Source organism: Hyperolius riggenbachi, chromosome 3 (assembly GCF_040937935.1).
Source record: "Hyperolius riggenbachi isolate aHypRig1 chromosome 3, aHypRig1.pri, whole genome shotgun sequence".
NCBI lineage: Eukaryota > Metazoa > Chordata > Amphibia > Anura > Hyperoliidae > Hyperolius > Hyperolius riggenbachi.
In genome coordinates, this window is record NC_090648.1 from 436424130 (window position 1) to 436449920 (window position 25791).

The 25791-nt window shown below is 44.8% G+C and overlaps 1 protein-coding gene across 6 annotated transcripts in view; it reads right to left on the reverse strand.

The window, feature by feature from the left end:
- The window catches only part of SLC6A12 (solute carrier family 6 member 12), a 176452-nt gene that overhangs the window by 27068 nt on the left and 123593 nt on the right, over positions 1–25791 (reverse strand). For all 6 annotated transcript variants that reach the window (XM_068277667.1, XM_068277670.1, XM_068277671.1 and 3 more), the window contains one exon: positions 16659–16793. In XM_068277667.1, the coding sequence (XP_068133768.1) occupies positions 16659–16793 (135 nt within the window). The remainder of the gene's footprint in view (positions 1–16658; positions 16794–25791) is intronic.

Below are 25791 nucleotides of genomic sequence, written 5' to 3' on the forward strand. Positions count from 1 at the left end.
GAGCCTGGTCCACATCAGAGAAAGATGACAGCAGGCAGATGTCCTCATACATGATACAGGACATGAGGGATCAGGGTTACCCAGTAAATTGTGCAAACTCCTCTCAAATGCAACCATCACAGAGTTTTCATCAAGTGTCATCTGACCTAGAGAAGACATACAGGCCTAAACTGAAACTAAACTGAAAGCCCCATCTGTCTTGAATTTTTTTTAATAAAAAATGTTTGCTTACTCTTAAAAAACAGATGTTAAGTAACATCCAATGACAAAGTGGCCTGTATTTCATGGAGTTCTGAGTTATGAGTGACTGCATACTTGAAATATTCCACTAGATGGCAATATCTAACTGAAGAATGAAACTCGAAACACCTACTAAGTAGAGTATTTGGCTACTCACTGATTATCTCAATTCTTGGGCACCTAATACATTAGGCAGCTAGACAACAGTCCCTTCTAAAAGGTGCTGTTTTGGAAGCAGGAAATTTGGGGCGCCTCCGGCTAATGGGCGATTTGGGCTCCTCCATAGGCACTTTGGCAAATATTGGCTATTGGACGCTGAAAGCAGAAATTTGGGCACTCAATAAATATTGTTTGTAAATTAGAACTTTATAGTTTTTAAAATTATCGTTTTAATAACTTTAGACTCTTATAGTTTTTGAATTTTATATTGTTTTGAAAATTAGAAAGTTATAGTGTTTGAATTATTTTTTGTTTTTGAAAATTATTGTTTTAACACTTATCATTTTGAAAATTATAAGGTTAGGAAGGGGGGTTAGGTTGAGGTGTCAGGAAGGGAGGTTTTAGGGTTAGGCATCAGGAAGAGGGGTTTTAGGGTTAGGCGTCAGGAAGGGGTGTTTTAGGGTTAGGAGGCAAGAAGGGGGGTTTTAGGGTTAAGAGTCAGAAAGGTAGGTCTTAGAGTTAGGCGTCAGGAAGGGAAGTTTTAGGTTGAGGCTTCAGGAAGGGGGTCTAAGGGTTAGGCGTCAGGAAGAGGGGTTTTAGGGTTAGGCATCAGGAAGGGGGGTTGTAGGTTTAGGCGTCAGGAAGGGAGGTTTTAGATTTAAGCGTCAGGAAGGTGGTTTTAGGGTTAGGTAATAGGTATCAAGAAGGGGGAATTTAGTGCTAGGTATCGAGAAATAAGGTTTTGAAGTTGTGCATCAGGAAGGAGGGTTTTAGGGTTAAGTGTCAGGAAGGGGGGGAGGGGTTTAGGGTTAGGCATCAGGAAGGGGAGTTTTAAGGTTAGGCATCAGAGGGGGGAGGGTTCTGTATGAGAGTAGGGTTAGGTTTCGTTGTAGTAAAATATCGGTAACATTTACCAATATTTTACTGTCATTACTACCACTGTAAATATTTTTCTGCTTTCATCTGGCATCCAATTCGCAATGGTATTCATTGTTTAGACTTATATCAGCTTTACCCAGTGCACATTTTGCCTTGTGCCTCTATTATATGCACATGCTGTTTTAGGCTTCTTTCAGACAGGACTAAGCACCTTTTAGAACTAACCATCACAGAAGGCTGAACTGTGGGCAAATTGGGCAGTTCAGTGTCCCATCTGCTGCCCACAAGGTCCATTCGGGTGCAATTAAACTGCAGCTGACTGCCACAGTTTATAGCACCATGCACCAGCCCTTGACACACAGTGGCATTACCCGGTGGCAGAGAACCATGTTGTTGTGTCTCAGCACTGCTGCGGCCACACTCAAATGTGACTTCCCGGTGGGGTTCCAGTCCATTGCCAGCCTCAGGCATTAACAAGCGCCCGGTCGGTGCAAGAGAGCAGCTGACAGGCTGGGAATTCACCATTTTCAGCTGCCCATATGACAGAGCCCTTAGAAGCAGGAAAAAATGTCAAGATAAACATTAGAATGACTTTAACAAGGGCAATCTTGTGATGGCTACACATCCAAATTAGTGCATTTCCAAAAGGCCAGGTCTTGTTGATGTTCCTAGTATCCAGTTGTTAGAACCTATGAAGAGTGGTCTATTGAAAAAAAAAGAGTTAATAGACATACAAGTCCACTGATGGGCACAGCTCTGCTTGGATGCCACAGAAGGACTACGATATCACAAATTGCTGAAAAACGTAATATGGAGCATGACTGAAAGGATCAAGACACACAGGACATCACACACTGCTCCATGTGGGGTTGCACAGCCACAGACCATTCTGCTTACCACAGCAATGGACCATGTAGCAGTGAAGAAAATGTAACCTGATATCACAAATCATGGATCCTTTAAAATCTCATAGATGCCCTAGCTAGTACATGTGTGATTGATGGCAGCAGGATGCACTATGAAGGCATGACACAGGAGGCAATGTGATGCTCTGGTCAATGTTCTGCTAAAAAGCTGTGACTTCTAGCATTCATGTGAATGTAACTCTGAAATTGTACAACCTTCCTAAATGTTGCTGCATGCCACGTGTTTCTTCTTTAAGAAGGATAATGCTAAACTGCGAACAAAAAGGTATTATGGAATGGTTTGACAAATATGATAAAGAGTTCAAAGTGTTGACCTGGCCTCCATATTTCCCAAATCACAGTCCAGTAAATGGGATGTGCTGGAAAAGCCCAATCCATGAAGGACCCACCTCATAGCTTCCTGGACTAAATGCTATTGCTACTAAATTTTATATAGTAAAGAAAGAGAAAACTACATTTTTTCCTCTGACTGGACCCAATCCCTTCTTTTTTTCCTCCTAGAAACTGCATTGTCATATCTAGCTTGCTTTGTTAACACATGTGAGCACAACATAGATTGTAGTTACGCAGCTTCTCCCTTCTCTGCCTTGTGTCAATCTGAACTGCCATCAGCCAATCAGTGAGGAGCGGGAATGTGGGAGGGCAATGTACCAAATAGAGCGAGGCTGACAGAGATAAGATTTATTACAGCAGAAACATTTAGGCTTATATTGGAATGCTTGCAATGCAGGGTCAGGTTGCATGCTGCATAATAAACAGAGCAGTGGGTAAATGGAATTTGATTTTGTGGCTGACAATCCCACATTAATGGGTCAAAGGTGATTTGGCAGCACAAGCTGGACCTATTTTTTTTTCAGTATGACCCAAGCTATGTTTTTCTGAAGCTGCCAGGGAGCAAACATTTTACTTTCTATCAACTTATTTGTAACATGAACACTAATGTGTATAGAACACTCCCAAATTCCTTTCTTACTGGATGAATAATTAGCTGCATATGGTGTAAAACCTTCTTACTTTCTTTCTCTCGGACTAATCAAGTGTTATCAGTCAGCTAACGCTTCCATTTAGCATGTTCTGCCAAGAACCCTTTGAAATAGCTTGCCAGTCACATGATCAGGTAAACGTGCACATAATTATCACATTTGTATTTGTGATTTTTTTTAACACGCCGCTCCCCCACCCCCCAACGCACACACACACACAATTTTTTTTTTTTACTGTTTTTAAAAGTACGTCTAAAATGGGAATAATTACATTCATACTGTCTGTCTGTCACACACTGCAGTACATAAATGGCAGATGCTAAAGGGCTGTACAGGTGGTCTAAACACTAAGATAATTATCTCACAATTTTTCCTTTAGTGGTTTAGCCTCGGGACTCCTTCGTAAAATGCAGAGCAAACAGGCATATAATAAAGAAGGTTATGTCCGAAAATGTTCTTTATGCTAAATTCCAGAAGACAGAGTCATATTTTGGGGGCAGGGACGATGACCCAGAGTGCTTTTAGGGCTTGAGTTCTAATAGTCTCAGTATGTTTGTGTTAACGTCGTATTATACTCAAATTTCACCTATGGTTTTTGGGCTCGTTTCCACTAGGGCGAATCCGCATGCGGGCACTGCATGCGGATTCGCATAGCTAATGTTAGTGGATGGGGCTGTTTCCACCTGGGCGGCGTGCGGGAGCGATTTGGCAGCGGGCCAAATCTGCACGGCGGGACCCACAGTTTTCGCCTGCGTCGGGAATCCGTGCGTTTTTACCCGCGATTTCGCGTGCGATTTCGCACCCTTCCCAATGTTATTTTGTCCTGGCAGTGTCATGGTTAATTTCGCATGGCACCCTGCCATGCGAAATCGCACGCGAAATCGCGGGTAAAACGCATGCGGAAACGCACCCGCATGCGTTTTTACAAGCGTCGGAATTGCCCGGCGAAATCGCGTCGCACTAGTGGAAACGGGCCCTAAAGCATTAAACACAGCATAAAATGAACAGCTAAAACCATCTGACTTTTTTTGAGGTACTGGAAGGGGTGAAACTCAAGCTTTTTATCTCATTTAGCTGCTTTGCCAACCAGCATTGTTACATTGTATTGAACAATCAATTGCCTAACTCCTAAAGGTACATACACATGTCGGATTTTTGCAAACGACCGGTCATTTGGACCTTTGAACGTCTGGTCGTTTGGACATCAAATTGGGCGTGTGTACGGTCGGTCGTTCAGCTAATAAGACTGGATTTGAAACCCAGTTTTATCAGCTGAACCCGACCGTACACACGCCCGATTTGACGACCAAATGACCGAATGTTCAAACGTCCAAACGACCGGTCGTTTAGAAAAATCCGATGTGTGTACAGGCTTTAACACTCCCTGCTACCTTATTGCCTAACACTATCTCTCTCCATGCCTAACTCCTAACACTCCCCACTATCTTATTGCCTAACACTATCTCTCTCCATGCCTAACTCCTAACACACCCTGCTACCTTATTGCCTAACACTATCTCTCTCCATGCCTAACTCCTAACACTCCCCACTATCTTATTGCCTAATACTATATCTCTCCGTGCCTAACTCCTAACACATCCTGCTACCTTATTGCCTAACACTATCTCTCTCCATGCCTAACTCCTAACAATCTCCACTACCTTATTGCTTGACACTATCCTCTCTTTCCATCACTAACTCATAATACTCCCCACTACCTTATTGCCTAACACTATCCTCCTTCTCCATGCCTAGCTCCTAACACACCCTGCTACCTGGTATCAGGCAAATTGTGCGCATGCAGTTTCTAGACAAATCGGGCACCACCATAGACTTGAATTGAAAATATCAGCAAGCCGGTCCCAAAAGGTAAAATCAGGCGCCAGGCGACGCACGATAATTATTGGTTTTTGCAGGGTCTTTTCTCTGTTTTTAAGCTGGCGACAAAGGGGAAATTTGGGTGCCGTCATTACAGTTTTTTTGCCGTTTTTTTTTCTGTTTTTTTTTTGTATGTGCAGGGGAGGTGGTTAGGGTAAGGTGTCGGGAAGGGGGTTCGTGAAGGGGAGGGACGGTTAGGTTTTGGCTACAGGAAGGGTGTTTGTGCAGATGGGGAGGTTGGGGTTTGTCACCACCGGGGAGTGGTCTTAAGCCCTGTTTACACTCAGTTGCTCTCAGTTACAACTGAAAGGACAACTGATTTTCAAAGTAATGTCCATGTTTGGCACAGTTCAGACTTAAAGGAGGACTATGGCGAAAAATTGTAAAATTTAAAATATGTGCAAACATAAACAAATAAGAAGTACATTTTGTTCCAGAGTAAAATGAGCCATAAATTACTTTTCTCCTATGTTGCCGTCACTTACAGTAGGTAGTAGAAATCTGACAGAAGTGACAGATTTTGGACTAGTCCATCTCTTCATAGGGGATTCTCAGCAAGGCTTTTATTCTTTATGAAGATATTCTCTAAAAAGGATTTAAACAATGATGCTGGCCAGCTTTCCCTGCTCACTACACAGTTTTTTGGCAGTTGGACAGAGCAACTGCCATTCACTAAGTGCTTTTGAAAATAAATAAATCCCTGAAAATCCCCTATGAAGAGATGGACTAGTCCAAAACATGTCGCTTCTGTCAGATTTCTACTACCTACTGTAAGTGACAGCAACATAGGAGAAAAGTAATTTATGGCTCATTTTACTCTGGAAAAAACATACTTCTTATGTGTATATGTTTTCACATATTTAAAGGGATACTGTAGGGGGGTCGGGGCAAAATGAGCTGAACTTACCCGGGGCTTCTAATGGTCCCCCACAGACATCCTGTGCCCGCGCAGCCGCTCACCGATGCTCCGGCCCCGCCTCCGGTTCACTTCTGGAATTTCTGACTTTAAAGTCAGAAAACCACTGCGCCTGCGTTGCCGTGTCCTCGATCCCGCTGATGTCACCAAAAGCGCACAGCGCAGGCCCAGTATGGTCTGTGTCTGCGCAGTACACTCCTGGTGACATCAGCGGGAGCGAGGACACGGCAACGCAGGCGCAGTGGTTTTCTGACTTTAAAGTCAGAATTTCCAGAAGTGAACCGGAGGCGGGGCCGGAGCATTGGGGAGTGGCTGCGCCAACACAGGATGTCTGCGGGGGACCATTAGAAGCCCCTGGTAAGTTCAGCTCATTTTCCCCCGACCCCCCCTACAGTATCCCTTTAACATTTTTACAATTTTTCGCCATGAAATCTTTTTCACAATGCACTGCTATGGAGAAGGAAAAAAAATGTGTGCCAATTGTAAACGAGGCCTTAGAGTTAAGCACCTCCAGGAGGGTCTTATTGATAGGCATCACTTGGATGGGGTCTTAGGGTTAGGCACCACCAGGGGGGTTATGGTTAGGCATCAGTAGGGGAGGGTTCTGTGTGAAAGTAGGGTTAGGTTTAGCTATAGTAAAACATCGGTAACAATAACCAATATTTTACTAATGAAAAATAACACTTTAAATAAGTAGAGTATTGGTTGATTTACAGATATTCCACTATTGGCACTGTTTGTTCCTGCGCCCAATTTTTTTTTTACTTAAAATTTTTATTAGTTAATAATTTACACACAATGAATGCATTACACATTAATTCACAGTATACAAAACAGTGCTGGCAGTAAACAACAGCTTTAAACAGCACATTTAGCAAACACTATACAGAATAATTACTGGTGGCTTTATCAGTAATCCACACAAAGTATAAAACATACACTGGAATGGGACAGCATGCCAAACTCTTACTACTCAGCATATACCTCGAGAGCTACATCTTAGCCAGGCCCGGGTCGCATCCAATAAGGGTAGACCCATAGGGAGTAGCCAACTAAACAATGGGGTTGCTAATGATGCAAGAGGACCAATTTTTCCATATCCGCGAATATTTGTTTGGATCATATGACCTTTTTGAGGTGATTTTTTTCCCCATCACATAGGTGTAACGTATTCTCCTGAGTAGCTCCACCCATGATGGGTTCTGGGACCTCCGGGACCTGGCCAAGAGAGCCGCAGCAGTATTACAAACACGTGAGACCAGGGCATTTTCTGCTTTAGAAAGCCCAACCTCTTTTTTGTGTGAAAAAAGTGCGGTCCATGGGTTCAATGAGACTATTTCACCAAAGAGCAGGGAAAGGCGCCCAATTTTTTTTATAGTAATTTCCAATTTCTATTTTATTTATGGTGCCTATCATTAAGGTCCAAAATAGTAAAATCATATATTCTAGGTGTGCTCTGCAACTCAGTATTATCTGTATTGCCCATGTTTGCACATGTAAAAGCAGATGACAAAATAATAACGAAAAGATATTTACGTTAAATATTGTTACGTAATTCAACAATACAGCTTAACTCAACCCTACCCTCACACAGAACCCTCCCCTGGTGGTGCCTAAAACTAACCTCTCCCCTGGTGGCACCTAACCCTAACCAGCCCCCCGGTGGTGCCTAACACTAACCACCCCCCCCGGTGGTGCCTAACCCTAACCACCCCCCGGTGGTGCCTAACCCTCACCACCCCCCGGTGGTGCCTAACCCTCACCACTCCCCTGGTGGTGCCATAACCCTAACCACCCCCCTGGTGGTGCCTAACCCTTACCACCCCCCGGTGGTGCCTAACCCTAACCCCCCAGTGGTGTTGTCTAAAAGTAACCGCTGCCTGGGTGGTGCCTAACCCTAACCACTCCCCCTGGTGGTGCCAAACCCTAATCACTCCCTCTGGAGATACACCCTTTCACACATAAAAACGATAATACCTTATCGTTATAAGGTATACCATATCGTTTTACGTAATAAAACGTAAAATCTGTACATATAAACAAAATAATATGACAAAAACTATAATGTTGCAAGCTTCTAAAACTATAACTACTTCAAAAACTATAATGTTCTAATGCTGTTAATGATATTTTTTGCGGCGCCCTTTTTTCTGCTTTTTTCGCCATATTAACGATAATTGCATTAAAGTCTATGGCGGTGCCCTTTTTGTCCACCCTCGTCCTGCGCCCTTTTTACCTGCTACCAGCCAGGCCCTTTTTTCATGCACCTGAATTGCCATGCAATTGTTTTGGGTTTTTTTGTAGAAGGAAATAAATATGGCAGCCTCCATATGATTTTAACCTCGGGTTTACTATAAAATGGAGCAGAAAGAAAACATAGAGAAATGCACCCTGTATGTATTTAGAGAGTTTAGTCTGCCTAATTCTCCCTCATCTGTGACTAATCACAACTGTAATTTGACCTCTCAGCTGTGCTAGCTGGCTGCCTTAGCAGAGCAGCTAATTTGTAAACACAGGATGTTAACACTATTTCTGCTTCCATGAAAGCAGGAAGTAGACAGACTGCAGATTTATTGCAGTGTTTGTATCAGCTGTAACAAAGAAATGTTGTTCTTTAAAGGTTATTATGCTGTTTCTTATCTTTTAGCGCAGAGAGGAAGTTCTGAGTTCAGGTCCGCTTTAATATGGGAGAACATGACAATACTGAGAGCCTACAGCATAGTCAAAGAATAAACACAAACATGGATTCAGAGAACAAAAAATGATAACTAAGCAGTTTATCTGAAGACATTATTTTTTTCCCATCCAATCCTGTGATTCACACAGCCCTGCCTCACGGCAATATGAGGCGTGTGTAGAGATGAGCGTAATGACCTAATTACGATTTTGCGAAATTTCGCGTAATTAGTGTAATTACAATTATGGCCGTAAGTACATAATCGTAATGAAGAAGGATTTCGTGAAATTTCGCGTAAGTGTAATTTTCGCGTAATTTTCGCATTACAGTCGTATCATGCCGTAATTTCGCATTCAACGCTACCGTAATTTCGCGTTAAACTTAAACCGTGACGCTCCGTATAATATAAAAAAGCCGCCGACTTTAAGGGTTAATAGCAAAGCCCCCTTAAATGCTAAGAGCCTCAAATTTGGAGAATATATTAAGGAGATCAGGAGGAATAAGAGGAAAAATTTTTTTTTCAAAAAGACCTTATAGTTTTTGAGAAAATCGATGTTAAAGTTTCAAAGGAAAAATGTAAACATTTAAAAACCCGCCGACTTTAACGGTTAATAGCAAAGCCTGCTTAAAGTTTAGAAACACCAAATTCCCAGGGTATATTAAGGGGATCAGTGGGAATAAGAGGAAAACATTTTTTTTCAAAAAGACCTTATAGTTTTTGAGAAAATCGATTTTTAAGTTTCAAGGGCAAAAATGTCTTTTAAATGCGGAAAATGTCAGTTTTTTTTGCACAGGTAACAATAGTGTATTATTTTCATAGATTCCCCCAAGTGGGAAGAGTTTTACTTACTTCGTTCTGAGTGTGGGAAATATAAAAAAAAAACGACGTGGGGTCCCCCCTCCCAGACCTCTTTAACCCCTTGTCCCCCATGCAGGCTGGGATAGCCAGAATGCGGAGCACCCGCCGCGTGGGGCTCCGCACCCTGACTATACCAGCCCGCATGGTCCATGGATTGGGGGGTCTCGGAAGGGGAGGGGCAGCCAAGCTTTCCCCTCCCCCTCCGAGCCCTTGTCCAATGGGGCTCTTCTCCACCTCCGATGGGCGGTGGAGGTGGAGGCCGCGATTTCCTGGGGGGGAGGTTCATGGTGGAATCTGGGAGTCCCCTTTAAAAAGGGGTCCCCCAGATGCCCACCCCCCCTCCCAGGAGAAATGAGTATAGAGGTACTTGTACTCCATACCCATTTCCTTTAAGAGTTAAAGTAAATAAACACACAGACACTTAGAAAAAGTATTTTAATTGAACAAAAAACATAACTACGAAAAAAGTCCTTTAATATTCTTAATTAACCATTAATACTTACCTGTCCCTTTAAATAAATGATCCCTCGCAATATCCTCGGAAATGTTCTATCAGTTACAATGTAACAAAGTTATTACAATGTAACAACTTTGTTACATTGTAACTACGCCGCACCCGACGCCACTCGCCGCTCAGCCGCCGCATACGCGTCCGTGCAGAACGCTAAGTCCCCGCAGCTCCCGCTGTCCACCCCGCCCACATCTGTCACCCACATGTCACCCACATGTGGGTGACATGTGGGTGACATGTGGGAGAGGCGGGTAGGGCAGCGGAGCCGGCGGGGACTTAGCGTCCTGCACGGACCCGACAGAGCTCTGAGCTATATAGCTCAGAGCTCTGAGAAGCATCTTTGTATTTGGGCTCCAAGGAGCCCCATTGGTCCTTAGCAGACCAATGGGGTTCCTTCAAATCAGAAGGAACCCCATTGGTCTGCTAAGGACCAAAGGGGCTCCTTGGAGCCCAAATACAAAGATGCTTAGAGAGCTCTGAGCTATATAGCTCAGAGCTCTGTCGGGTCCTGCAGCGCAGACTCGGTGGCGGCGGCGGCGGTGAGTGACGTCGGGTGCGGCGTAGTTACAATGTAACAAAGTTGTTACATTGCAATAACTTTGTTACATTGTAACTGATAGAACATTTCCGAGGATATTGCGTGGGATCATTTATTTAAAGGGACAGGTAAGTATTAATGGTTAATTAAGAATATTAAAGGACTTTTTTCGTGGTTATGTTTTTTGTTCAATTAAAATACTTTTTCTATGTGTTTGTGTGTTTATTTACTTTTAACTCTTAAAGGAAATGGGTAAGGGGTACAAGTACCTCTATACTCATTTCTCCTGGGAGGGGGGATGGGCATCTGGGGGACCCCTTTTTAAAGGGGACTCCCAGATTCCACCATGAACCCCCCCACCCAGGAAATCGCGGCCTCCACCTCCACCGCCCATCGGAGGTGGAGAAGAGCCCCTTGTCCTTGGATTGGACAAGGGCTCGGAGGGGGAGGGGAAAGCTTGGCTGCCCCTCCCCTTCCGAGACCCCCCAATCCATGGACCATGCGGGCTGGTATAGTCAGGGTGCGGAGCCCCACGCGGCCCGTGCTCCGCATTCTGGCTATCCCAGCCTGCATGGGGGACAAGGGGTTAAAGAGGTCTGGGAGGGGGGACCCCACGTCGTTTTTTTTTTATATTTCCCACACTCAGAACGAAGTAAGTAAAACTCTTTCCACTTGGGGGAATCTATGAAAATAATACACTATTGTTACCTGTGCAAAAAAAACTGACATTTTCCGCATTTAAAAGACATTTTTGCCCTTGAAACTTAAAAATCGATTTTCTCAAAAACTATAAGGTCTTTTTGAAAAAAAAAATTTTCCTCTTATTCCCACTGATCCCCTTAATATACCCTAGGAATTTGGTGTTCCTAAACTTTAAGCAGGCTTTGCTATTAACCGTTTAAGTCGGCGGGTTTTTAAATGTATACATTTTTACTTTTAAATTTTAACATCGATTTTCTCAAAAACTATAAGGTCTTTTTGAAAAAAAAAAAATTTCCTCTTATTCCTCCTGATCTCCTTAATATATTCTCCAAATTTGAGGCTCTTAGCATTTAAGGGGGCTTTGCTATTAACCCTTAAAGTCGGCGGCTTTTTTATATTATACGGAGCGTTACGGTTTAACGCGAAATTACGGTAGCGTTTAATGCGAAATTACGGCATGAACGAAACGCGAAATTTCGCGTTGAAAATTACGCTTACGGTATTTTCAATTACGATTTTAATGGCAATTTCGCTACGCTAATTTCGCATCGTAATCGCAAATTTCGCATGCGTAATTATAGTAATGCGAAATTACGAAAATTTCAGCTCAACTCTAGGCGTGTGCTGACACTAGCAGCCAATATAGCTTTGCAGCTTCCCATAGCAGCTGTCTACTCACAGCGAAATGAGTGAGCAGCTTTCAAATACTACTGACTTAAACTGAACCTCCACACTAAAAATCTACTCAGCAGCACTGAAAAGACTTGGGGCCTGATTCACAAAGCGGTGCTAACAGTTAGCACGCTGGTGGAAAGCCCTTTATCACGCATGATAAGTTTAAGCACCAACTGCGTTAGCACCGCAGTGCACAGCTGATCAAAAGTTTTGCGCTAGCAAAGTCTGGTGCACTTCGCATAGAGTTTAATGGCGCTGCTTTGCGTGCGGGACTTTGCGTGCGATCTAAACTTATCTAAACTTAGCATGCCTAAACTTATCACACCTAAACTTATCACACCTAAACTTATCACGCCTAAACTGGCTTTTCACCAGCGTGGTGCAATGGTTATCACGCCTAAAGTCTCTAACTGGGTTAGCACCGCTTTGTGAATCGAGCCCCTGGTGTCTCTTTAACAGTTTCACAGCATCAGAACTTTGTTTTTCTTATAGAAGTCTCATTTTTAGCTGCATTTGTAGCTAAGCTCCGCCCCATTAAAGAAAACTGCCCACGCTTTTTTCCCCTGATGCTGTGTAAAGCATGATGGGATTCCCTATGTTGTTGTTCATGTTGCCTAGCAACTGAGAGAGGTGCTCAGGACACAGGACAGTTGGAACTGTGTCTCATGCTCCCTGTCACCTTCTTTCAACCAAAAAGATGGCTGCCCTCATCAAATCAAACATTTGCCTGTTCTTTTAAAACAGTGTGGGCAAGAGATTATATTACCTATCTATTTTAATTAACATAACTAATGTAACTTAATGACAGTATGTTTGTTTAGGCTGGAGTTCCTCTTTAAAGTGCACCTAGCAGTCAGTGGCGTAACAAGAAATCATGGGGCCCCCCAGCAAAACTTTTATATAGGGCCCCATTAATGTTCACACCCCTTCCCTTGCCTCCTCTATGTGACCTTCATGGCCTGGGGGCCTACCTTACAAAGGTCATAAAACAAGTGTGGCCATCATCATCCTCCCACCCATAACAAGTGTAGCCACAAAAACACCTGATTTGAAGGATGGATCCATCAGGGAGGAAAGGTTGCTAATAGCAGGGGCCCCTCCACAGCCTTAGCCCCCCCCCCCCTCCAGTCACAGTGGCTGCTCCCCTCTAGTTACACCCCTGTTAGCGGTACATTGCTACTTTTTAATAAACGAACCTCATAAGGGAGCACTGTACTCGCATCTCCCGCCAGGCCCGGATTTACATAACAGGGGCCTATAGGCACAGATGTCCTCACCCTCCATGAATCTACAAACTTCCACCGAACTGCACTGCAAGTGTGCTGGCTGGCCCAGCTGTCACGTCTCCCTTACTTTCCTTGACCATCATAGGTAGCTACAGGTGTCTCTTAGCATTAGGAGGTCAGAGGTACCTCTCATTTATACAGTACTCTGCTCAGGAATCTGCATAGGGAAAAGGGGAAGGAAGGCACACAGGAAGGGGAATGAGCCGCCTTTCCACCACCAGGCGCCTGTAGGCATGTGCCTACAGTGACTTATGGTAACTCCAGCCCTGTCTCCCGCACTACATCTCCTGGCAGGCATTTTGGTGTGTGCACGACCCACACCGGGAATTACAAATGCTGTGGTCGGGTGGAGGAGAGGGCACGTTATATAGGCTGGGGGCCAGGCGATCAGCACCCGTAGGTGAGTATTGGAGCGCCAGTCTCCTCCACCCCTGCACCCTCCAGCCGCAAACACTGTTACAAATCTCCCTCATGAGGCGGTTCAATTTTATAAAAGTAACAATACACTGCTCAGTGCATTTTAGCCACTTAGCACAAAATGGACGTTTATATGTATCCTGTTCAACCAGACATAACTTCCTGTCAATCAGGGGTGGCTGCGCGCGCTCCACTCATTTAGGGCTGGACTTACACATAGGTGATTGGTGTTTCCTGAGCCAATCAAAGTGCCTGTGTATGAATGAACATGTCTTCAATCAGAATTCATGTTTATTCATAAAAATGAAAGTAAAAATTATAGTAAAAAAGTGATCAAATAGTTCCTAGTAACACAAAGTAGTGTGCAGTGCCACACAAGATGGCATCAGCAATGACAAATACTTATGTTCAATAACTATGTATCCCTGGAAACCTGTGGGTTTAAATATGATGCAAAGTCTGACGTTATTGGAATCCCCAAGTAGGCGGGCTGAAAAGCACTGACATACGCTGCTGCTCTAACATACAATCTGGAACACTGAAAAAGTTTTGGGAGTGGCTCCACATGGTGACAAGTGCTTGCTGGCAGAGTGCGGTCTCGCCATAGAGTTTCACTTGAGGGACTTAACAAACTGGATACATACATCAGATTACGAGGTGCACTGTCTGAGCTATCATAACTAGACCAATCTGAGGAATTGTGGCCGTCTACGTGGAGGGTCTTTACCAAGGAATACGTCCTTCTGGTTCTGAGTTACATGTGGATGCCAAATGCTGGATCGGCTATCACTATTTTCTAGGTCAAACGTTTTATGGTTTGATTTTGTGGATGTGAAATCACTCCATAATATTGATTTAGTATATCCCTTTAGACTTCATGTTATTATTGCTGGACTCCACTGCCCTACACTGCAAGCTGTCTGGGTGCTCTTAGATGTTGTGACTATGCCCAGTTTGAATGAACACCTTCCTAGATCAGAGTTTTTGATTTTTAATTTTTTGCCATGAGAGTCATCTTACTGGCTTTATGGAACTGGAGGGAGGTTTTTTATGGCGACATCTCAGTTCAGTGTGGGTGGTGTTTAGGGTAAGTTTAGGGTTATGCAGTGTCCCAAAAACGAGCATTGGTGTATGTATGCACTTTAGCCAAAACTTTATGCAATTGCTATTATTGACTAGAGTCTATGCATTTATGCAATAAGTACTGATCTTATGACGGCGCTATACTGGTTTGGTCTCCATTTTTCCTTTTTTTTAGATTTAATTACCAGAGCTAGCACCTAAGTGTTTGGTTATTAATATTACTACAGTAGTATTTTATTTGTAGCAATTCTTTTGTAGCACCAGGGGCGTAGCAATAGGGGTTGCAGAGGTTGCAACCACATCGGGGCCCTTGGGCTAGAGATGGGCCTTTCCTCAACTGCAGTATTAGCTCTCTATTGGTCCTGTGCTCATAATAATCACTTCTATAAATACTTTGAATAGGGGTAATCATTAACAAACTGTTCACCATCCCCTTCTTGTACCTCTGACACTGTAGTTGTCCTTGGCAGGCTCTGGTGTGCCGTATCGATTGTTATGTATAGAGGGGGCCCCAATGTAAATCTTGCATCAGGGCCCACAGCTCCTTAGCTACACCACTGAGTAGTGCCATCATGTGGGCAAGAAGTAAAATTAAAATAAAAATACATTCAAAATAAATTTCCTATAGTTATTAACCCCCTCAAACTGCCCTCCCTCTTAGTTACCAAAATAAAACACTTGATAAAGGGGAGGAAATTGGAGAAATAGTGTGTTTTTTCATTATTTTTCTTGTTTTTCCTTTTAAAATGCATAGAAAATAAGGTAAATACTGAAAACACTTATCACTCACAAAAAGCCAAATTTGTGGTGAAAAAAAAAAATATAGATCATTTAGGTGTGATAATCAATGATAAAGTTAAATGCCAAATGAATGGGAGGAGCGCTGAAAGATGAAAATGGCTATTGGTGGTAAAGGTGAAATAGTCCATGGGGTGAAGTGGGTAGAGGGAAGCTAAAGTGAGAGGGGTATGCAGACTGCCATATCTATTTCCTTTTAAACAATACCAGTTGCCTAGCAGTTCTGCTGATTGCTTTGGCTGCAGTAGTGTCTGAATCACACACCTGAAACAAGCATGCAGCTAATCTTGCCAGATTTATGTCATAAACTTCGATCTGCATGTTTGTTTAGGATCTATAGGTAAAAGTATTACAGGCAGAGGATAAGCAGGGCAGCCAGGCAACTGATATTGTTTAAAATGAAATAAATATGTCAGGCTACATATCCCTCTCACTTCCGGTTCCCTTTAAGGTATCCATTAATGGGTTTAGACTATTCAGATCTTATTGTCTGAAAACAGAGAATCTGGTGGGCAGTGGGCACAAACGTTCCTGAATAATTGCATTATCGATTATTTTCACTTAAAGTACTAATTGATTGGCATGGTGTATTTTTCCTTTTATACAATTGCAACTAATTTCAAGATAAGAAATTGTTTGGATCCTTTAATGGTGTAATAATATTTTCCTTTGATCTGAATAATCTGATCAAAAAAATAATTGTTCACTAAAAGTGCACAGTTAACGGTCCAGCAGGCAGATATGTGACCAGGCAGAAAGCTATAAAACTGAGGCAGGATTTAGGTTTCCGCCTTCCAGATTAATTAGAATATAAATTCTTTGGCTAACAAAATTTGACATTCATATCTTAGCACTATTCGTAGCTTAATGTGAACAGCTCAAACTCAGAGTGTGTTTTAGAACTATATTTCCCAGCATCCCATGCAGAACAAGTAACAGAATACAAAGTGGGCTAGAGGAGATATTTTTTTTGTTGTTCCTTGTCGCCAACAAAATGGAACAAAGGTTTCACAGTGGCTGCCAGGTTTTCTTGGCCTCACTGGGGCCAGAGATTCCCCATCAGGTCGTGTGAAACTGGGCAAGAGAGCTGGAAAGTCATGGAGTGACAACAATGGGATGAACCAAACTGACCTTCGAAGATGGGGCAGATTTTCCTCCAGGCCGTGACGCCCCCCTGGCTGGTGTACTGGCCCAGCGCCGTTTCCAGAAAGAAGACAGGAATGCCGCAGGTGAAGAGGAAGATGAGGTAGGGAATGAAGAAGGCTCCTAAGAAAGTGAACTTTATTAGTTGATATGAAACACGAAATAAAAACATTTAAAAAAAATCTTTATTGTACACAATATGTAAAATATATCAAAAATATCAGCTAGATCTTACATTATATCTTTACGGGCCAGTTTGGCAGTATATTACGTTCACTGAGTACTTTATTAGGAACACCTGAACACCCGCTTATCCATACAGTTCATATATACAATCACTGTGCACTACATATCAGACTGGTCAGAAATTATCGAGTCGACCCGTTGAGCCAATGGGAAATTGCATGGGGTGTACCAGGCTGTAAAAGTCCTGTTAGCACTTCATTTTGGGGGGTGATGATTTGATTTCTGAAAATTAAAGCGTCATGGATTTAGAATTTTTTTATCTTTTCTATTTATGCATTTTTCATTTTTCACGATTATCATTTTGAAATAGATTATTTTGAAAATATTAGGTTAGGAAGGAGGGGGGGGGGGGGGTTAAGGTTAGGTTTCAGGAAGTATGGTTTCAGGGTTAGTCGTCAGGAAAGGGAGGGGTTTAAAGTTAGGTTTTAGGGCCTGTTTCCACTATCGCGAATCCGCATGCGTTGCCCGCATGCAGATTCGCACAGCCAATACAAGTGGATGGGCCTGTTTCCACTTGTCAGTTTTGCTGTGCGTTTTTCTGTGCAGGATTTTTCTGCATGGTACAGCCCTCAGAATTCGCCTACGTGTGGAATGCAGGCGAATCGCATGCAATGTATTTAATAGGGAAATCGCATGCGTTTTCCCCATGCGTTTTTTGCCGCGATTTCGCATGCGATTTCGCATAGGTACCCATGTTAATTCACACTGGCAGTGACATGGTTAAAATCGCATCACCCTAACCTATGCGAAATCGCATGCGAAATCGCGGCAAAAAACGCATGCGGAATCGCACCATGCGATTTGCCTGCGGTGATTCGCCGGCGATTCCGCAACGCTATAGTGGAAACGGGCCCTTAAGGTTAGGCATTGGAGGGTTCTGTGCTAGAGTAGGGTTAGATTTAGCTGTAGTAAGATACCGGTAACATTTCCCAGTGTTTTAATATCGTCATTACCACTGTAAATATTTTTTGTTTTCATTTGGCACCCAATTTACAGAGGTATTTATCGTTTAGACTTATATCGGCTTCAATGGGCTCCCATTTTTCCTCACGTCTCTATTTCATGCGCGAGAAGCAGAGTATAACTTTTCTGAACTTCAGTGAGTTGCAAATATTCATTCAAAAGACATCAGAGCAGCTGTAAAGTGATTTATATTCATTTTTTAGTATTCTTAATGTTTTATAGCAATCAATTTATTACAATGGCACGAGGTTTTCATTAGTTTTTTCCATCGCCACCAGCTCCGTGCTTGTTGCCATCACATTCCCATTCCACCACCACTGCTGGCACCAGTGTACATATCAGAGAGCCCCATCAGATGTATTAGGCTCTCACTGGTTTGCAAAAGGCCAATGGGAACCCTCCTTGAACACAAGGGAGGGTTTTCATTGGTCCACCACTGGGGAGGGTGGATTTCTATTGGGCTATTGCAAACCAATTGTAGCCTGATGATTCTGATTTGGCTCTGGTATCTGTATACCATCTCTTCTTTGGTGCAGTGGACTGAGCAGTGGTGGCAGCATCGGTGGAGCACCTGATGGACAGTGGCAGTATGCTCGAAACATAACAGCAACCAGCCAAGTAAGAATGGACACCATCCTTTCTCATAGGCTAGCATTGATTTTGTTGGCCTCCATTGCCATGTGCTTTGTTCAGCAGATCCGGAAAAGATGAACAGGACCCAAACTCGCAGAACGTAGTGAATGGATCTGTTCTGAACAGACTAATGTGAACGAATCCTGTTGCTTTACATAAGATCCATTCTGATCCATTATGTTTCGTTCTGCTAAACTGAACTTTTTTTGTACCATTGTGCCAATGTGAACCAAACCTTATTCTAAATTGACAAATAAATAATAGCCATGTACTGTATATATATATATATATACGTCACTCAAATCTTTAAATATTGTAACATACATATGCCATTTGGATGATCACTTTTCATCCATCCATATCACACTCACTCTCTTGAGGGCCCCACAAAACATACAGTACATGAAATTGAGTAAAAAAAAAACTGATGTGCAAAAATAGATAAAACAACATGAAAAATGTAAAAAATGTCCACAATGGTAAAATCTGACTGTGCATTATACAAGTTGTCTACTATCAGATAAATATCCTATCGGTCAAACAGAAAACTGGCCAATACAAGGTCCAATACAAGGGCGTAGCAATAGCCATAGCAACTACTATGGGCCCTGGAGAAGAGGGGGCCCAGGTGGTACTTTATGTATTAACTTTACTTTTTTTCTGCCCCCTCTGACTTCCTTTCAGTATACATAGACTATACACAGTGTACATTGCATGTAAATTGCACCCATATCCATAGGGTAGGGGCAGGTAGCATTGCTCAAGAGTGCCTAGATATGAAGGCCCCATGAAAATTTTGCTATGGGGCCCCATAGTCTCTAACTACGCCACTGGGCCAATGAGTCAATTTGGAAGTGGGAACCTTGGCGTATGTGTGTGTGATTTGAGCTTCCGCTCAAATCCTCGCCGTGTTAAATATACTATTCCCCCTCCGAGCCGCAGCAACTCCCCGACATACCCTTGTGTGGGCCGCGTAGTATAGCACTAGTGCTATTGCGGCACCCAGTTTCGGCGCTCGGCACCTGGCGCTGAGAGCCCAAACAACTTGTTTCGGGAACCCTGTACAGTACAACTGCCCCCATGTGGGCATGCAATGGGCTTTTAATATTTACTGTCTCTAACTTCCACATCAATGCTATTCGCATACCAGTCTTATCCGTTTGAGACTACTGAACGTGCATTGTGTTGGAGCAGAGTGGTCTGTCCTCGCAGATAGGCACCCGGGATAACAAGTTAGAACTCTTTACTGAAGCAAAACATGCAGAGATAAATCATACACCACCATCAGGAAATGCAGCTTACTTAGAAGCAGAGAGGAACACGGAGTGAATACAGGAAATTACAATACCATAGAGATCATCACTGCACATTACAGACAGTGACATCTTGTGGTTGCTTTGCTATACTGCAGTTTAAGCAATAACGTTAAATCAAACACTGGTTTGAACTTGATGGACTTATGTCTTTTTTCAACCCAAAAAACTATGTAACTGTGTGACACATTGGAGGTTTGAGTGCCCTTGTGTTTCCCAGCCACTAGTTCCTTCACTACCCTGGTTTTCACAGCTGGCAGCCAGTTCCCTCCTCTGGCCCCCGATTGGCCATTCATGCACTTATGTAATTAGTCAGTCATATGGTAGAGCTGCAAGGCATACAGTCACACAGATACAGGTCAGGAGCTCCAGTTAATGTTCACATAAAGTGAAGGGGATGTGATTTCAGTGATTTAGACTGTGGCATGATTGCTGGACAGGCTGGTATAGGTAGCCCTGTAACTGCTGATCTTCTGGGACTCAAAATCAGAGTTGTATTCAAAATCAGAATATTGTTTTAGTATTATAACCATTTCCAAACTGACCAGACCATCCCGTACTGCTGCATTCCAGTAATGATCTGCACAGGGGCCCCAGGGCTTTCTCTAACACCACTGGAGCACAATAATGTCAGCAGCCACTATCAGTGAGATGAAGAACAAGTTCGTCCGGCCTAGTCTGCAAGTAAGGACAGGCGAAAGACGACCCCGAAGGCATCTTGCAAATGTCAGAGCGGCGGCTGAAGTGGATCGCTTATGGTTCAGGGGAGAAAATCAAAATGCTGAAGAGGGAAAGGAAAACAAAAATAGATTCTGTAGTACATAAGAACCAGTATGGGCTTCTTCATGCCACAGAACAGCACATGGAGAAAACACAGAGAACAGTGACCAAAAGTAGCCCAACAATCAGAATCCTGCCCAGTCTGACTTTAGTAATACAAATGCTGATTGGCGCTATGAATTATTGCACTCTGAACAATAAAGTTTTTCTCCTCTCACCCTGCTTCAAATAAACTGTGCTTATCCTCTATAATAATCACCCTGTGTCCCTGCGTGTGCTATCTCTGTGTAGCATTGTCCGTGCTGAACTGCTGTGCGCAGCACAGACCCAGCCTCAGAGACAGGAGGATGGGACCAGGGAGCCGAGTGGGCGGCGTGTGAGCGGGCAGTCGAGCGGGCGGCGTGTGAGCGGGCGGCCGGGTGTGCGGCGGGTCAGCAGGCGGACGGGTGTGTGGAAGGTCAGCGGGCGTCCAGATGTGCGACTGGTGCGCGTGCGGTGGTCTCGTGCTGCGGCCAGGTATGCAGCGGATCAGCAGGCGGCCGGGTGTGCGGCGGGTCAGCAGGCGGCCGGGTGTGTGGAAGGTCAGCGGGCTTACGGATGTGCGACTGGTGCGTGCGCGGTGGTCTCGCGTGGCGGCCAGGTATGCAGCGGATCAGCGGGCGGCCGGGTGTGCGGTGGGTCAGCCGGCGGCCGGGTGTGCGCGCGGTGGGACAGGAATTTCAGTGAAGCTGGAGGAGCCACGCACGGAGAAGGGACAGCGGAGACCAGGGGACACGTGCCTGCCGAGGCAGCTAATGTATTGCCGCTAGTGTCGGTTGTCGGACATTCGAACGCCGCTATCGACGCACTCCCGACCCGTCGGCGATCGAGCGAAATCTTCCGCATGGACGGGTCAACGGGAATCAACGGGAACGATTGATTTCAGACGGAAATCGATCGTTCTGTTAGCGTTTGCGCAACGATTTCACAGCAGATTTGATCACAGTGATAAAAGCTGCTGTATATCGGCGGGAAAATTGTTAGGTGTATGGGTCCCTTTTCTACTGAAACTGCTGGTAGGCCCTGATTGCATGCTGCCTGCGACTCATCTCCTGCAGCTCTCCACCGACTTCTGTGTAATACGAGGATTCCCTCCTGCAGCTTCAAGTGCTGTCAAAGTCAGACACACCTCTTCTCAAGAAGATAATGCACACACAATCAGATGAGATAAAGCTAGACTGGTATTCCGCCCACCTGCTCCATTCAGATGCAGTATGAGGGTCAGACAAAAATGTTGTCATTCTGTATTTATACATCTAACAGTAAGGGCCCTTTCACACTGGGGCGGTGTGTCAAATTGATGCACTGCTACCGCACTCCAGTGCAAACCTATGGGGTAAAATACATTGCCTGCGTCATGGCGTGGCCCGCCGGAAGTCCTCGTTCTGACGATGGTCCAGAACTACGTTACGGCACGCATGCGTGGAAGTGTATTTTTACAGTACACTTCCGTACACTTATGCATACCCCAAAGCAGGAAGTGACCGCAAGCACGAGTCGCTTCCTGCTTGGCCAGATGCCAGATGGGGAATACTGCATAGTAACGCGGTATTCCCCGAAGGCCTGTATTTGGCGGTGTGGTGGACGAGCCGCACCGCCGGTTTGCAGTATGAAACCAGCCTAAGGGATTATTTTCACTAGGTGCTGCAGCAATTTCCGATTCGATGCAGGTGTAGTACAGCCGCACTCATGCTTGAAGAAGAGTGTGGCCCCCAACAGATTACCGACAAGCTCTTGTCGCTAATCTCTGGAGGGGCCACGTGCGGCAACAGGGGACTGGAGGATGCCATGGGAAGCCTCTTTAGGATCCATTGGTTTCCCTCTTCTTAGGTAAGTATGTGATTTTGTACCTGAGCTTTGGCACATTTAGTAAGGTAAAATGGTGCTAAATCAGGTAACTCAGTGATCTGCAAACTTGGCCCTCCAGCTGTTAAGGAACTACAAGTCCCACAATGCATTTGCCTTTATGAATCATGACTATGGCTGTCAGACTCCTGCAATGCATTGTGGGACTTGTAGTTCCTTAACAGCTGGAGAGCCAAGTTTGCAGATCACTGAGATAACCCTTTGCACATTCAAATGCAAATTCTCTCATGCAAATACTTACCGCAGGCCAAACTCCAGGAACCAATGCTATGATGCTATTGGCCCGTACTCACGGGCTGCAGAAGTGGCCTGTCGCCAGCACACGTGAGCGTGTGGGCGACAGGCCGGCGACAGCTCCTCGCCAGGTCCCTCCGCGTACACACGCGGAAGAGGGACCAGCGGCGAGACGGAAGCTGTCGCCGACGTTCCTCCTCCCCCCGCCGGAAGCTCCATTTACCACAATGGAGGTTGCTGTCGCTAGTCCGCATACTCACGCGGACTAGCGACAGTTGCGGGGGAGGTGCGGCGGCGACTGTCGCCATGCGATTGAAACTTTCAATCACATGGCGACATGAGCGACGGGCGACAGTTCGGGGTGCGCGCGCGCGACGGCCCATACTCACGGGCGACCTGTCGCCGCAACACGCGCGCGCCGCGTGTTGAGGCGACAAAAGTCCCTCGTGAGTACGGGCCATATCTCTACAGCTAAGTTCAAAGTAGAGGTATTCTTTAGCAAAAAAAACCAAAAAACTAATTATAATCATCTCATAAGCCACACAGAGGATCATTAGAGTTTGTATGTGTCCTAACTCTGGCCCTATAGCATGCATAATGCAACATGCAAGCATATAGTGCATCAACCTATCAAACAAATATATATTATTTTGATAAGATAATGCACTGTTTGCTTGCAAGTTGTGCCAAAGTTAGGACACATAGGAACTCTATGGAGCCTCTGCGTGGGAAGCAGGAAAAAAGGGTACTGGTGGCTAGTGGACGATTTGGTCGCCTCCATAGGTGCTAATGCAAATATCGTTAGTATGGCGACCAAAGCAGTAATTAGGGCGTCCGAGAAATATAGTTTTCAACATTAGAACATTAACATTTTTTAAATATGTTATGGTTTTGATACTTGCAATGTTATAGTTTTTGTCATATTATTTCGTTTGTATGTACAAATTGTTTCATTATTATATATGTTATTGTTTCTACATTTGAAAGGGCATCAGGAAAGGGGGTCTTAGGGTTAGGTACCACCAGGCGGGGTCTTAGGGTTAGGCATTAGCAGAGGCGTCTTAGGGTTAGGCACAGCCCAAGGGGGTCTTAGGGTTAGGCACTACCATGGGGGTCTTAGTGTTAGGAACCATCAGGGGGGTCTTAAGGTACATACACACGTCTGATTTTTTTAAACGACAGGTCATTTGGACGTCTGAACGACCGGTCGTTTGGACGTCAAATCGGGTGTGTGTACAAATGATCGTTCAGCTGATAAGACTGTATTTGACTCTCGCTCCCCCTTTAGAAATCAGCTGTGCAGGCGGCAGCGGCGGGACTCTCACTCTATTACCCGGCGCGAGTGACTCTCTCTTTCAGTGTGACTCTGCTCTGGTCTGGACTAGACCAGAGCAGTGGCGCACAGATACAGAGAGTCACTCACGCTGGGTAATAGAGTAAGTGTCCTGCCGCTGCTGCCCGCACCGCTGATTTCTAAAGGGGGGTGCGAGAGAGAGGGGGAGCCCCAAGGTGAGGGAGGGAGGGGAAGACGTCCCCCCTTCCCCACCGCTGTCCACACGCTCCTTTTTCTCTTTCTGCTGCCACTGGGGACATCTATAGATCTGGCTATCTAAACTGGGGACACATATAGACCTGGCTATCTATACTGGGGGGCACCTGTCACTACCTGAACTGGGGGGCCCTGTCACTACCTAATCTAGGGGCTCCTGTCACTACCTGAACTGGGGCACCTGTCACTACCTAACCTAGGGGCTCCTTTCACTACATACACTGGGGGGTCCCTGTCACTACATACACTTGCGGACTACTGTCACTACCTGAACTGGGAGGCTCCTGTCACTACCTGAACTGGGGGGCCCTGTCACTACCTAAACTGGGGGGCCCTGTCACTACCTAAACTGAGAGGCTCCTGGCGCTACCTAAACTAGGGGGCACCTGTCACTACCTAAACTTTCCAGGCCAGCCAGCCCATCATCACCACCAGCCAACCAGCCCAAAATCACTGTCAAAAAGGTTATAGCATCACCGCCAACTCGGCCACAGTATCACGGCCAGCCAGGCCACAGCATCACTGCCAGGCCTTTCAGCCCACACATCAATATCAATCCAGCGAAAAACAGTATTGCCAGGCCAGCCAGGCACAGCAGCCAGTAGAGGAGAATTCAGAAGCCAGGTGAGAGATGTCTACCATATTAAGGGGGCATTCTGCCTATTTACAGTGGGTTGCAAAAGTATTCGGCGCCCTTCAAGTTTTCCACATTTTGTCACATTACTGCCACAAACATGCATCAATTTTATTGGAATTCCACATGAAAGACCAATACAAAGTGTTGTACATGTGAGAAGTGGATCAAAAATCATACATCATTCCAAACATTTTTTTACAAATAAATAACTGCAAAGTGGGGTGTGCGTAATTATTCAGCCCCCTGAGTCAATACTTTGTAGAACCACTTTTTGCTGCAATTACAGCTGCCAGTCTTTTAGGGTATGTCTCTACCAGCTTTGCACATCTAGAGACTGAAATCCTTGCCCATTCTTCTTTGCAAAACAGCTCCAGCTCAGTCAGATTAGATGGACAGCGTTTGTGAACAGAGATTTTCAGATCTTGCCACAGATTCTCGATTGGATTTAGATCTGGACTTTGACTGGGCCATTCTAACACATAGATATGTTTTGTTTTAAACCATTCCATTGTTGCCCTGCTTTATGTTTAGGGTCATTGTCCTGCTGGAAGGTGAACCTCCGCCCCAGTCTCAAGTCTTTTGCAGTCTCCAAGAGGTTTTCTTCCAAGTTTGCCCTGTATTTGGCTCCATCCATCTTCCCATCAACTCTGACCAGCTTCCCTGTCCCTGCTGAAGAGATGCACCCCCCGAGCATGATGCTGCCACCACCATATTTGACAGTGGGGATGGTGTGTTCAGAGTGATGTGCAGTGTTAGTTTTCCGCCACACATAGCGTTTTGCATTTTGGCCAAAAAGTTCCATTTTGGTCTCATCTGACCAGAGCACCTTCTTCACATGGTTGCTGTGTCCCCCACATGGCT